The sequence below is a fragment of the Triturus cristatus genome, chromosome 1_2 (assembly GCF_964204655.1).
Source record: "Triturus cristatus chromosome 1_2, aTriCri1.1, whole genome shotgun sequence".
Lineage (NCBI taxonomy): Eukaryota > Metazoa > Chordata > Amphibia > Caudata > Salamandridae > Triturus > Triturus cristatus.
In genome coordinates, this window is record NC_140580.1 from 1,055,722,504 (window position 1) to 1,055,738,593 (window position 16,090).

General features: G+C 40.7%; 1 protein-coding gene across 1 annotated transcript in view; it reads left to right on the plus strand.

Annotated features, from left to right (window-relative positions):
- The window catches only part of ADAMTSL2 (ADAMTS like 2), a 238,272-nt gene that overhangs the window by 57,188 nt on the left and 164,994 nt on the right, over positions 1–16,090 (plus strand). The window contains exon 2 of the mRNA XM_085612518.1: positions 12,353–12,467. Coding sequence (XP_085468644.1) covers positions 12,354–12,467 — 114 coding nt within the window. The 5' untranslated portion in view covers position 12,353. The remainder of the gene's footprint in view (positions 1–12,352; positions 12,468–16,090) is intronic.

Here is a 16,090-nt window from a genome sequence, read left to right on the forward strand (position 1 = left end):
TTATACACTCTCTCAAACTCAGATTATCACTCAGCTTCACTCCCATTGATACTCTGAAACACACTCATGCACACTCTCACTCAATCGTTTGCAAACACACCCACAAACACATAAACACACACATGTACCGAGAAACATTTTTTGTACTTACCTTGCTACTTTTGCTGGCAACTTTGAGGCTTCAGGGCAACAGCACAGACCGAATCTGGTGCTGGATGTTGGACTCAGATAGAGCCAGACAGAGCAGCAGGGGCAGGTTTGAAAAGGGGAATCCACCCCATTTCCTCTTCCAGCTTCTTGCTAGGACTGGAAACACATCTCTATCAGAAGCTGGGATAGTGCTGGGGATCCTGAGCATGCTGCACTGTTTTGCTTCTCATTGGCCTCAGGGGTGTGCGCCCTGACAGCCACATTTTAGCAGATACACTGTGCTCCCTGATAAATGTGCAGAATGTCAGCTAAATAAAATGTATCATGTTTGTGTGAGGTGATCATCGTTGAACTACGCTATTCATATTCGCAGTTCAGACATCCACCTTCATAGTGCTGAGATTTTAAACATCACTCTGCAGCTGATTCATGACTCAGTCCTCATCTTCCACCTGTCATCAGTATCCCGGGGACGAGGCTGAGGGGACTGACCTGCGCACTGGCAGCATTCATGAGAACTCAAAAGTTGTGTTTTCATGAACGCTCAATTTCATCACTGGGAGGAGAGGCATGAGGTGCCCCACAGAAGTCAGGCCTGCACTCAAAGGGCCCTGATTTTAAAAGTCACCAAAGGTAATTACTGGAAGTGATGTAGTGACTCCATATGGACACCTCTCAAGATATCAACAAGGTGAGGCTTTTTGATTTTCACAAGTTTTATTTAGATTGTTACCTCTGAATCCATTGGAGTTCAGACTGCAGGAGGCTTTTAAGCAGCCTATGCCTGGACAGTCAAGATGCAACTTGAAGGTGGTGTCTGAGTCGTGATCACAATATGGAGGCCTGTGAATTCTGTTCTTTTAGGTAACCAAAGGCACCGGAGAAGAGGTAACTGTTTTCCAGGCTTACAATATCAGGAAAGGGGCTCAAAGTCTTGCTCCACTGAAAGAGGACCCAGTATTCAATTCTGATGTTGCTTCCCAATCCAAGAAGATAGCATCTTCAATGAAGAGGAAAAAAGCATAAGACATATCCCTGCCAACTCCTCCTCACACCACAAGTTTGATACAAGTAGGAAGACGAAATATCATAAGACTCATATGGAGTTGTCACATTTCTTCTAAAGTCCATTTTCCTGCTAGAGAAATAGATATTTAAGTCTGAGAATACAATTCCCTTTATAGTTTTGAGAGCAATCTAGCTACAGATCCTTAGAGGCAGACATTTCTTATATCAGGCATGTCTTGAAAGTTGCTGACATCACAGTGACATTCCTGGCATACAGGTCCTTGCTGTGATTACACCAGTTGTGTTGTTTGATTCCTATATCTGGGTCATGTAATCCCATCAGATTCATGTCTACCTCTGTGTCTGCCAGTTTTCAGTGGTAGCTTCCCCAGTTGCAGGTTCTGTGAACCATGTATGGTGCTGGTACGGTGGATTGGTGCTGGAAGCATTAGCTCTGTGGCTGACATTGGCTCCTATCACCAATCTTGTACTTTGGTATGCCTAAAAAAGGATGGTTAAACTCATTATGACAGGGAGGGCAGAGCCCAGATGGTTGTATGCCATAAATGTTAATGAGAATAGAGGCCAATTTTGAGTTCAACTGATGTTCTCTGATTTTCTGAACCTAAACCTGACAATGATGACTATTATTCAGAATTATGGCTGCATCCACACGGATGTGGGGTATGTCTCCAGGGCACTGGTATTCCATCCTCTTAATGAGGTTAATTTGTTAGATCCCAAATTATAAATCATTATAAATCATTTATAATTTGGGATCTAACACATTAACCTCATTAAGAGGACAGAATACCAGTGCCCTGGAGACATACCCCACATCTGTGGGGATGCAGCCACACTTCGTTTAATTCACTCGAGTACAGTGAGTGATATCGAGGAGGCACGGGACACTTGATTCAACAGAGAATAAAATTTGGTTGTGCACAAACTTATACCCCATATTATTCAGAATTAGACAACTTGCTTCTTCTCTTGGATTCTTACACTGGGTGGTGGATTAATCTAAAGAATACCAACAGGAGGACACTTCCACCCCTGAAGTGGAATTTCCTAGAGATTATGCATTCCTCAAAGAATATAGGGGCTGATTTAGAGTTTGGTGGGCAGAGTACTCTGCCACGTATACATTGGAGCATCCTGTCCACCAAACTCTCAGTACTTGTGCATCATCTACAGAGAGGTGGACTATTAAGCTTCTGGCGCTGGAGCCCCATTGGCTTAATTGATAGAAACTTTCCTCTGACAGTCTGATGGAGTATGGTCAATAGGAAGTAGAGCATTATATTGCCCGCCTTGATTTCAATATGTATTGTTCGGTGGCTAGGCGAGGTTAGAGAAAGTGTCAGAGTGTAAGTAACTGGGGTGGTTTTTAATAAGCCACTTTCTTCGTCTTCGCACATCGACAATTCAGAAGCAACTTCATCTGTGGGAGGACTGAAAAAGTTCTGCATGATTAAGGAGGGCCTTCACTCCAACCAGTACTTGTGGCTTAAAAAGCTATGGTACCTCACCAATTTTTATGTGGGGCAGAGATACTCAGCTTGAGTATTTTTTTAGATTGGGACAAGGTGGAAGGACTGTGTTTGTAAAACTTGCTATCCTTATCGAAATATGCCATGGCCCGGCTATCCGAATGGAAACTAACTTTGTATATTGGTCCGCAACCATTTAAGTACGTACCCTGAGGTTTTGAAATAAACTGTTATTATTAGAAGTAGCTAAAGTTGCCAATCTATGTAGAGATGAAATCATTAAAAAGGAACTCCGCAGGGCATAGACGCTAAGAAATCAGCTTTCAGATATTGCAAATTAATTAGAGATAAATCATTTATAAACTACCTATAGCCTACCTATAGCCTTTCAAAGACAGAAATAATAGAGTTAGGTTTGGTGGTCTCGAGAGAAAAAGTGTTACGTTATTTACGTATAAAGACTTTAACCTAAGTTTTGCTTGAATTGTGGGAAAATAGGACTTCTTTATTATATTTATATTTTCTCCCAAACCAGCAAATGCGCAGCATAATACTAACTATCAGAATACGACTACATCCCCTTTATGCACACCCATTTGGTATGAATCTGTTTAAGAACTTGAATGGGTGTGTGGCTGCGGTTTGCAAAAGCAGTGTTCCAAAGTTCATATTGAATTACATTGCTTTTACTTTTTAGCTTTGCGACACAAATTTTTAAAACCAATTTTTGTTTTTCAAATATAATGTAAGATCTAGATTGCTAGCTGTGAAATTTTTATTTTCAGTGCAGTATATTGATGTTACTTGTGCACTTACTAGAATTGTAATAGCTTTAAATGATTTAACATTTTGAATGGGTATATATTGAAATGCGTTTAATGATCTGTCTGTTTTATTCTTTAAGAAACATGTTTTAAATAGGCAACATTTTTACTATACAATAAATACCATCCACCTTATTTAAGCTGGACAGTACAATGTCCTTCTTTCCTATCAATTACTCTCAAGGTGTGGGGGGCATTAGTTTTGTTTTTCAAAAAGAAACTACCACTTTGGGATTTTATATTTGAAAAACAAACAAATGGTAACAGTCAGTGGACGGCAGTCAAAACTGACGGCTGCCATCCACTTAACTTTTTGTGCCTTGAAAAAAACAGCAGAGACAGTGGTTTTTTTCAAGGTTCAGAGATGACTGCTGGGCTGGTTGGCATCTCTAAATTTGATAAAGAACAGTTCATCATGATGGCGGAGGTCATGTCCTCTGCCACCCTGACAGATGGAGTCTGATCCGTCAATCTCAAAATCAGACCCATAATACTTACGTGGGTTTGAGCGACCAGGCAGCAGAGTGACTGTTCTTGCCTCTACTGTCAACAGAGAAAAAAATTAACCGTTTAACGAAATCCTGGCACCATCCCAACAATCAATAGAGCCTTTCTCGACTTTTAATAAAGACCTGAGGGACATTTTTATATTTGGTTCAGGAGGTATACCGTCAAACTGCTTGGAAATACCATCTGACACTGGAGACCCCTGAGTATCTGTGCTAACCCTAGCCCACGGAGTCTGGCAATTCAGAATTCCTCCTCAGGGACTAAGCCAAGTTCCTGTAAACCTTTTCCTCACAAAAGTTCTTCAAAAAATACCAATCCATGATCCTTATTGCACCAAATTGCCTAAAAACCAGGTATGCCAGCCTAATTGACCTGAACATGTCCATCCCAAAAGTATCCACTTAGTGAGAGCCATGAGTCTTAACAATGAAGTCAGGTTGTTAAATAAAATATTCAGACCGAGTGTCTCAAGTTGTGGAAGCTTATAGACAGAGATTGAGTCAACATGGATTGCCAGAAGTACCGGATACTGTTTTGGAAGGAATGACGGCGGTCTACAAAATTTGTGTACTCTAGCACGTTGAGGCACTTTTCAGGTTGGTGTGCTTTGTGGGATCCACAATCATGGGATCAGCCTTCAATTTTTTAGTTTTCTCATTCCTGGCCTCAATAAAGGCAGCTTTGTTTGTATTCCTGTGTAGGCTTCAGCCAATTTCCTTTTATCTGATTGTTCCTTATTACATTTTTTTTAGGTGGCTTCAAAATAAATTCCAACAAATACCCTTTCAACCTTCCAGATGGGATTTACATTTGGTGGTAAAGTTCTCATGTAGGCTCTTCTTTCTTGTTCTCTTATTCTAGTGGCAATTACCTCTGAAGGGAATAGTGGTGAATTGTAAAGTGTTGTCTTCAAAATATCCTTACATCCTGTTGTTGCCTAACAAAGTGGTGTTGGGAATGCAATACAAGTTTATCGTAAGGTAATATCTGAGTTTTAGATCTCTCATAAAGTATTGGTGCTCAATTTCTGTCTCCTTCCTCATTTTCTAAAAATATCGGAAATATTGTACAGGTTAGACTCTGGAGGAACTCACAACTTTTATGTGGAGTGGTCCAGGTAATACAGGATGGACAAACAACTTTTTAACAAGTCTTTGGTTCTACAGAAAGGCATTTCTGTGCTAAAACTGAGCCTCTCTAGATGGTCAGTTCTGTGCATTAAATTCAGTTACATGTTGACAAAGTTGGAGTCACCTGCAAAGTGGCAATGCTCATTCAGACAGGAGCAAAGCAGTCTAATCTGGGCGTTTTTAGTCCCAATGTTAGATGCCTGATAAGCAGTCACTTGAGTGTCCATTCATACTTTTCTGAACATTACTGTATTGAATTTGAGACTGGATTACCAGTTCGATAGAGCACACATTAAAGAATTATTGGTTTAAAACAAGGTTATGATCCTCAGGCCCACTTCTTGCACTGCTGCTGCTTTTTGAGTATACGGGGGTTTCTGGGTAGATATTTTTATTTGAAGGAAAAGTTACTTAATTTTGGCAGCATTCGTTCTGGTGGATATTTCAACTTGTCACATATTCCTCATCACTCACGCCCAACCCCCTATTTTCTGAAGTGGGTACCAATGTTGGCAATGTTTTTCTGTTTGCATCACTTTGATTGCTTTTGTCCTGGCATGCGTGGTGTGGAAAAAGTGGATGGAACCAATAGCAACAGTTTGTGTGGCATCTACAAAGAGTCATGGTGATATTTCCAGTAATTGTGCTGACAACTCAGTGACTAATGTTACTCTGGGCTATTTGGCATCTATGGATTGCACCAATGCAAATATTCTGGATCTATTCTGATGCCTAGGGAGATTTCTAACATGATGACCAAGTGTCCATCAAATAACATTGCAGAGAGTATGTACATTTTCCTTTGTCACAGGACATTATATTAATTGGTGTTTCTCATGTTGGAAATGAAATCAAATCATATGGCCATTCGTGACAATAAGTTGATTGTGACAGATAATTAGAGTTATTACTAGACTATCGGCGTGCCATGCATGTGTGATGTACTTTAAGTTGAATCAATACAAATGTAAAATGTTATTCAAAGTCAAAGTCAAAATCAGCTTTATTCGGTGCAAAAAGTTCCACCATAAAAGCATAATAAGAAAAATGAATCAGTGAAAACATTCCTACATTACAACACAATCATAAGATAAAAACACATTTTAAAAACCATGGTTTTCCACTGCATCCAATAACTAATATATATATACATAGCTAAAATACATTACAATAGGATATGTGCAAATTAGTCTGTAACACAGGATGCAAAGTGCTAATGCATGGAATACATAAAGGGCTAAGTGCCATCATATACAAAAAAGTTGGAGACGAAGCTAAAGATGAGCTTCAAGTTTTGCATATAACATTGCGTCCAAATATAGGATACAAAAGTGCTAATGCATTAGGATACATAAGGTGCAGTGTGCCACTCCATTTAAAAATGTAGGATTGGAAGGCAAACTAGCCTGGACTGGCAGTTTTTCACGTAACATTGCGTCCTGATAACGAATACGTAGGTGATAGCACATTGTACTATATAAAGTGCAATGTGCCACTGCATATCGAACTAAATGTTTAAAAACAAGAGCTAAATTTAATCATCAGGGTTTTCATAGACCAGTGCATCCAGATGTAAATAATCCATTCTTTTCCTTATTGCACACTGTATAAATCGACTGACAACGTTCATAATTTCAGATTTTCCATGCTGCATACAAGATTAAACGCATGTTTATAATATAAAACTACATTTGATTACAAAAGGGGTCTTAAAACAGATTTCCGGATATCCTTATAGAAGCTACAAAACAGAATAAGGTACAATGTGGATTGTTGAGACTTTCCATCACTCAGGCTATTTGGGAGTTTAAGACACCATTTTTCCAATCTAGGGAAGGCTAATAGATAGTGAAGTGTGCCAAGCCTTAGCCTAGTTAAATAAAACCTATGTTGGGTGTTTCTTACCTGTGTTAGATATAACTGTGTGCCCCCAAAAGTGGGCGTTCGCAGTAAGAAACAACACTATGTTTTCATCCGGCTTCCCTTTCTCTTTCATAATTCATAGCGTTAAGATAACTCAGCTTCAAATCATTTTTGCTGAGGTCAGGGATAGATGTAGGGTTTTTTCTATCATAATCTGCTTTACAGTGTGTTAACAACTTATACATATGCTCTAACCAAGGTATTTTCTTGCTATGGCCGAGGGCCAGACAATCAGTAATTAGATCTTTAGTAAATTTCGTTTCATCTTTAGTCCATACCCTTTGCCAAAAGGTAAGGCCTGCCATATGTATAGTATTTCTTAAATATGTTACAGACAGTTCTTTATGAACTATATAGTTTGCCGTTGAGCAAGGAACAGCCAACAATCTTTTCAAAAACTTATTTTCTAGGGTTTGTAGGGGGGCGATATTTCCTCTCCCCCAGATGGGGGCCCCATAGCAGACCCCTGAAACACATTTACTCCCATACAAAGCAAGAAATTCCTGTACGGTTTATTGCCTATTTTTGCAGAGAATCTAAAAATACTCTCAGTAGTTCTCAAAAATTTCATCTTCCAAGATTCTATGTGCGTATTCCAGGTACCGTTACTATTAAAAAGCATTCCCAAATATGAAAAAGATAAAACTCTATTGATGGTGGCCCCACCCACGTGATGATGTCTATTTTTAATCCTATTACTCCCACATGTTATTACAAAAGTTTTCTTTAAATTTAACTGTAAATCCTTTTCAGTCATATACAGAGCAAAATTATCTATTAAGGATTGCAGACCGTTTGCTCTCCTTGATATTAGAACAGCATCATCTGCGTAAAGTAATATTGCCGTGGGACGCCTCACAACTTTTGACGTGTCTACAGTTACATTTTGTAAAAAGGGGTCTACATTATTAATATATAAGGAAAATAAAAGGGGGCTAAAACGCAACCCTGTCTAATTCCATGCATTACCTTAAAATCGGATGTACATTCCCCTATTCTACCAAACTGAACTCTAGAAGTTAAAAGTATATAAATCTGGGATAAAAATGTTATTACATCAATAGGTGCCCATAGCTCTTTCAAAGGTTGCTATCATTTAAAATGATTGACAAGGTCAAAAGCGCTGGTCAGGTTGACAAAGCAGAGATGTAATGCCCCTTCCTTCGCTTACGTGTACATTCCTATCAGTAAATCAAGGTTTACACATTGTTCTACCATCCCAATACCCCTTCTGAAACCGTACTGTGTCTCTGTTAGAATTTTGTTCTCATTTGCCCAGTTTTCTAACCTCTCCAACATTATTCGACCCATCAGTTTAAAGGTGGAATCAAGAAGTGATATTGGGCGGTAGCAATTAGCCTTCCCCCTATCTCCTTTTGTAAAAATGGGTACGATAACGCTTTCAACCGATGATGCAGGTAAAACTCCTTCAAGGATAACATTAAAAACATTCTCTACTAAGATGTCATTTTTAGTTTTGCCCTTATTTATTTTAGCAGCATCTGGATTAAATATGCTCTCGAAATGCAAAATCCAATCTTCAGGGGCCACCACAGTGTCAATATTTACTGCTGTGTTCTCTTTAAAAAAGGGGTGGTTAATAATTTTCCAAAAGTGAACTGGATCTTTCATCTCTGCAGCCTGGATTAATTTCTCCCATGCTCCTTCACGGATCTCCTTTTTCCTTTCTTTCAAAATATTTTTATAGGCTTTCCTCAAGGTGCTGATCTTGGCAATATCTCTTGGTTTTACTTTAAGGGCAGATTTTAGTTCCCCATTTAACCCAGAACATTCCTGATTAAACCATCTAGGGTTGAGATCACAAACTTTCCTCTTCCTTTTGGCTGTTAAATCACCTGCAATTTCGTTAGTAATATTACAGAATGCATTAATAATATCCAAATTTATTGAGGATCTATCCATTCAAGTTTCCAGATATCTTTTTTTTTTCCCTTTATGGTTTTCCATAAAGGTGGATGGATTCACACCAGACCATTTTATTGAAATTCCATTATTACCTTTGGTATTAATATCAGTGTCCGCACTCCTACCCCGTTTCTTCTGTATCAAGGATAACCTTAGTGACACAGTTATGGGATGATGGTCACTAAGAAGGCTAACTCTGATAAAGATTTTTTCCACCAAGTTCCTGCAATTCGCTGATACAATAAGGTGGTCTATATTTGAAGATGACCTTGCTCCTACAAAGGTTTGTATTATTATCTCACCCTCTGACATAGTGGGTTCCAAAACTGCTAAATTGTATTTATGTACAGCGAGATTAATGGCTTCCCCGTATGGATCATGTGAAAAATGGGGAATCCTATCACCATAATGATCACAATATCGACACGGTTCTCCAGCTTCAAGGGCACATTTAACACAGTTAAAATCACCCCCAAACTAAAAAATAATCCCCTCCCACTCCCTCTAAAAAATGGTCCAAATCTTCTTCTAATTGTCTAATCACCCTACTTTTTGTTTTATCAAAAATGTTATTATAAAAATTTATTACAATGATGGACTGCTTTCCTTCCGAATATAAAAACAAAAGCTGATAATACTGTGACAAGGTATATGATTTCTTTAAAATTAAGGGTGAAGTAACTGCAATTAAAGTGGCTAAACCACCTTTTGCTCTCCCCATCCTAGACGGACTAGCATTGGTACAAACAGTTTGATATCCATTTATAAAAAAGGGCTCAGTATGCCATGTTTCTCTAATAAGTACCAGTGCGAACCCATCTATAGTTTTTAACCACTCCTCATTGTTAATCTTATTTTTGATCCCTGCAATGTTCCACGTCCTAATATTTAAAAACTCATTTGTACATATGCAGCAATTAACTTCAATCAGTATACTAATGGGAGAATCGTCCTTGTGGCTGCTTCGAGACTTTCCCCTAGCAACTTTCTGGGTTTGTACAGATAGATCAACATTGTCTGGGTTAATACATAAGTTACTAGTATAAGCACAATCCTTGGTACTAGACAGCGGCTCTTCCTTAGCAGTTTTGATTTGTGTGGATAAATCCACGTCTATCACACTACATAAAACAATGGGATCCAAATTCCTAGCTGGTGACTCAGCCATATCCTTTCGCTGTCAGTCTATTTCACTACATCTTCTCAATGGGTCGAACTTATTAAACAACGGCACATTAGGCAAAAAGTTGTGCATCGAGTTTATATTGGTATTACTGATACTAGGCCTATAGAAATAGCCCAGTGGGACAGCCGTTATATAATCATCATTATCAAAGCGGGTCCCATTAGCATCATTCAAAAACATTTCTAACAAACTCCCCACCAACCCCCTACTATGAAAGTTTACCACAACACAGTCTCCCTGACATGATTTCCTGGATTTGCCCACCCAGTTCACTCTCCTTAGCATAATAATATCCTGATATAACGCATTAGCCCCACCATTCCAATTTGTAGATAACCAGTGAACCACTTGATTTTTCAAGTACTCATAAGTTTCCCTCTGATCTTCAATCAATTTTGGAACATTGTTTAAAACGATGACATATGGAGTTGCCTGGGGAGGGAAGATTTAAAGGCCCCTTAGTGTAGTTATTATCGTGCATAACACTGTTCGTTTTGGCCGTCAAAAGTTTTTCTGTTTCTCCTAAAGGGTGGACTATATCTACTTTATGGGGCCTTGAGTCTTGTGTTGGTTGAACTGTCAAGATATCCCCTGAAGTTGATGCCAGGATAGTCTCTCTTTGGTTTTTGTCACCTGTAATAGTGGCGGGAATTATAGACTGATTTATGGAGGCTAGACGCCATACTTATTATTTTAGAGGATAACATTTCGGAGACCATATCTGTCAAAAATGCCATATCTTTTTGCACCAATTTGATTTCTGACATTAAACGTCTCTCAATACGGTCCAATTTTCCATGTAACTTCTTAAATAAAGTTTTGAGTTCTTGCGGCTTTTTAACATACTGTGTGTAATTGCTATCCCCAGTTCCTGGATTATTAGCCCCCTTTTTTCCTTTAAGTTTGGTTTTGACCTTGGTTGGCTGCTTCTCCACAGGGTTATTATCTTTTCCGGGGAGTTGTTTCTCTTTTTTTGCCGGGGGGGGGGGGGGGGGGGGAGGATAGCGGGATGTATTGTTTGAATATATGGAAATCTCCAGAGATGATGTAAGAATACATGGATTAGGAACAATATCCTTTTTTGTTACATTTACTATAATTGGCTCTACCTCCTTATCATTATCTCTCTTATTACTCATGGATACTAGTGAGTCAATTTCACCTTCTAAAGAGGATTCTTTTAGGGGTGTATCTAAAGCGGTTTTTGTTGCAGCCAATTGTTCCTCCACATGCACGATTTCATTATTGATAAGTCCCACCGCATTTTTAAAGTACTTGGTAATAGGTGCAGACTTCAAGGGCAGGTTCCCCCCTTGCGATGGTAATTTCCTTTTGCCCATGGTTCACTCAGTAAGTAGCACCACTAAACAGGCAAATAGACTGTATATAACTCTTACCGGGATTTAACGGTCTGTGCACATCCAAAGGGGTGGCCCTGCCCTTCCCGTGGATGGGCGCAGACGGGCCCGCCCCTGGCCCGGGCCTCGTCCGGGCACGCCCGCATGCGTCCAGCGCTTCGGGAGCCCTGTGATTTTCTTAAGCACCTCCTGACGCTTGGGATCAGCGTAGGTGGCATGTGCGTCGCTAGGGCTGCTGGGGCTTGTGGTCCCTGACCGGCCTCCTCACTCGTGGCCGGGACCGAGACCGAGATTATCCCCAATTAACTCCGTTGGCAGTGGCGGCGGTAGTAGAAGACACCAGTGGCAGGCTAAATTAATGCAGGGACCAGTGGCAGGCAAAGTACGGGCAAAGTACAGAGTAAGTAGAGCTGGTGTGGAAAAAGTGGATGGAACCAATAGCAACATTTTGTGTGGCATATACAAAGAGTCATGGTGATATTTCCAGTAATTGTGCTGACAACTCAGTGACTAATCTTACTCTGGGCTACTTGGCATCTATGGATTGCACCAATGCAAATATTCTGGATCCATTCTGATGCCTAGGGAGATTTCTAACATGATGAACAAGTGTCCATCAAATAACATTGCAGAAAGTATGTACATTTTCCTTTGTCACAGGACATTATATTAATTGGTGTTTCTGATGTTGGAAATGAAATCAAATTATATGGCCATTCGTGACAATAAGTTGATTGTGATAGATAATTAGAGTTATTACTAGACTATCGGTGTGCCATGCTTGTGTGATGTACTTTAAGTTGAATCAATACAAATGTAAAATGTTATTCATGTTGTCTTCTAGGATGGTACCAGTACAACAGAGCGGGAGCTGCATGTTTTTTGGTGAAAGTTTCAACCTGATGAGGTTGCTCACTGTTGCTGTCTTCGTAGGAAATCTCATGCCTATCATTTCACAGGTGAGTGGAAGATGAGAATTTGATCATCTTTGTCTGTGAGCAATAGTATTGGGGACTACTACCTTTCACCTCTTTCTTGTGTGTTTGTTTGAGCGAGTTGTAGCTCTTAGGATTTTGTTGGCGTTCTTCTGTAACAAAACTTTTATGTTTCTCCTCTTTGTTTTCTGAGTTAAAACAGATGCAAGCAGTGAATTAAGCTTGCAAAGATGTGTTCAGGTGGTAATTAGGTATTTTCTAAAAGGTACCCTAAAACCAGCAAAAATGAAGTCAGCAAAACAGGAGGTCAGAAGGCAAAAAGTCTAGGTTAACCACTCCAAGGATGCCAGTTCAAACAAGGGGATTCACTCATCAGCTGGTTTCACCAACGGTATTTAAGGAGAAATCTGTCATAAGTGTCTATAGGCGATTTTGTGATTTGATAGACGAATTCCCTGAGGTATTCATAAATAAGCTGGGGTGTTTTAAAGATTAACTACATCTGATAAGACTCAAATACAATGTACAACCCAAAGTGGCTAAGGTGAGGAATGTTCCTTTACTAGCGAGGAACAGTACGAGAAAGGAATTGGATAAGCTAATTGATAATAGCGTAATGCAGGAGATGGAGGCTATGGAGTGGTTGCCCCCAGTAGTAATGGCCCAGAAGGCTAATGGTGATGCCAGGCTTTGTGTGGACAATAGAGAACTGAAAAAAAGCAGTGTTGGTTGATTGCTATCCACTGCCAAACATCAATAAAATGTTGTGTTTTCTTAATGGTGCCAAACACTTCTTCTCACTTGATCTACTTCTGTGTACCATCGAATAAAGTTGCATCCCTCATCACATGAATCGACCACCTTTATTACAGCCTTTGGCATCTTCAAATATTTTAGGATGCCCTTTGGGCTGATATAGGCCACCTCAGTGTTTAAGAGGCTATGGAGAAGATCCTTTAAGGGACTGAAGTTGTGAAGGTCTACCAGGATGATGTGTTGGTATTTTGGGCTCACCTTGATAACACAATGGTTGACAACAGGAGGAACTGGCAAGATTGAATGATAGTGGACTGACATTGAAGTCAGAAAAATGTAAGATCCATGTGACTGAAATTGAATATTTATTATTTAAGTCACTTGGCTACTACATCTGGTATCAGACCTAAAACTGGATTGGTGGAAGCTATCAAGAATCCGTTGTGTGCCTCAGAATAAGGAGGAGCTAGTAACATCTCTTGGCTTGGCTAAGTGTGTGCCGCAGTTTGCAGAGAAAACAGAACATATGAGAAACTTGCTGACGAAAGGCAGAGAGTTTCTCTTGTGCCAGTTCTGCGAGAGGGAATTTAAAAGTGTGAAATCTTGCTTAGATAAGCCTCTGAATTTAGGAAGCAATAAGCCCAAGGATGAAATTTATGTGATGACTGATGCCAGTTCAAAAGGATTGGGAGCTGTCCTTATGCAAAGATCAACTGGGCAGGACAGGACCATATTGTTTGTAACAAGAGGGTTGAGAGCAGTGGAGCTCAACCACTCAGGGCTACAGAAAGAGGCATTGGGAGTCTTCTGGGAAGTGAGAAAGTTGAAGAAATTTGTCTGGGGCACACGTTTAAGATTAAGACAGATCACAATTTTCTCAGAGAAGTATTCTCAAAGAAGGAAGTGGACTTTGTGTCCCATTGGTTTTACAAGTGCGTGGTTGCCCTCCAAGAATTACAATTTGACATATCCTATGCCTGTGGTTTCAGACTACTTTCCAAGGATGTGTGACACCAAGGATGAGGTGTCCAGCGGAGGGAGATTTCTTTGGTCGTGAGGAGTGTGAAGAGGAAGTGAATGTTTGTTTAATTACTGATGAGATAATACTGGAAGAAGAGTGGAGGAAAGAATGTATGGAGGACATGGTTTTGCGGAAGGTCATTAGGACGATTTCTAGTGGCTGGTGTGGTAAGAATGAGTGTGAAGAAGCTCTGTATGGATTTTAGCAAGTGAAGCATGATTTGATTGTTGTTGAAGGTTTGTTGATGAGAGCAAGTAAATTGGTGATGAATGTGCATGTCAGTCATTTGGCAGCTGTGGCCACTGCAGGTCAGAGTGGTGGGGCATTGGGGCCGGCCGGGCGTGATTTCAAGAGACGACCACGAGGGAAAATTAAATAAATAATTAATTTTACCTAGTGGTCGTCGCTCAAAATCCCCCCTAGCTGGCCCTACCGCTCTTACCTGCAGCGGCCGTGGCTGCATATGGGGCTATCCAAATGTAAAGATAGGGTCAGAGAGGGCTATTTGTGTTTGGCGATGGACTTGATGATTGAGAGAGTGGAAGGAAATGCATAGGGTGTTCGCGCAGTGATATGGTGTAAAGTGCAGGACACAACCCATGGTTCAAAAAGAACTGGCCTCTGGCCTATGGGAGGATATTGCGTTGAATATTCTTAGTCCTGTCAAGATCAAAATGTGTGATAGGTATGTCTTGGTGTGCATCGACATGTTCTCACGTTGGCCTGAAATCAAGATTGTGTACTCTATGGAGTCTAGGGTAGTGATCAATGTTCTGGAAGAGTTATTTGAGAGGGAGCATTTTCCTTCTACGCTCCTTACAGATAATGGAGTGCAGTTGACTTCCGGTATGGTGGAGAAGGTCTTGAGTGCAAGAGGCATAAAGCGCAAAAAAGCAGCACTGAGGTGGTTTCTGAGTGGGTGAATGAGAAAAGAGTGGAGGTTGATGATCCGGTAGGCAGATTGGAAGGGTGGAGGGCAAAGGGAAGAGAGAAAATAGTGAGATGGAAAAGTCTTTATGATGAGAGGAAAGCGGTCAAAAGAACTATTGTGCATGTTAGTGATTAGATAAAAATTAAATCTCCTAGAAAGGAGTGTAAATTCTCCAAGTTTAGCCGGCCCTTAAATGTTATCAAATTGTTTAATAAAGCTGTGAATCTGGGGTTTTGAGATGGAACAACGCATGCCTCAACAACACATGCCTGAACCATGCAGTCTTAACGACGACCGCGTCTTTACCACACATGCCTTTACCATGCAATTTCATGGTAAAGACACGCTTGGTAAAGAGACGTGTAATAAAGATTACACTACTACCCCTCTGCCCTGAGCCCTAAAATGTGGCCCTCCTGTGGTCTATTTTGCCCACCCCGACCCTATAAACATCCCCGACTCCCTATTCTGAACATTAATACTCGGCCCCCCAACCCCTACAAATGACTGCGACCACAGCCCCCCTAGCACTAAAACCAGCCCCTGCCCCCTAAAACCTATCCCCACTTCCCCTTACCCCAGTCCAACCGATCCCTCAACCTGAAAGCTGCCCCTTTCATGTCCCCTGCGACCAGCTCTAAAACTCAGCCCCCTAAAAAATACTCCAACCTGAGCCCCAAAACCAGTCTCCATCCCCTAAAATCTACCCCACCTACCCCCTGCCACAGCCCAAATGCCACCTTAGCCTGCAAACTGCCCCGTTCCTGTCCCCTGCCCTGAGCTCTAAAACTCCTGACTCCCCCAGGCCTGACAACTACCCCAACCCCCCAGCCCCTAAAACTACTCACAACCAAACAAACTACCCGCACACCTGTCTCCTGCCTGAGCCCTAAAACTCCTGACCGCCTCCAAGCCCAAAAGACTACCCCAACTCCTACA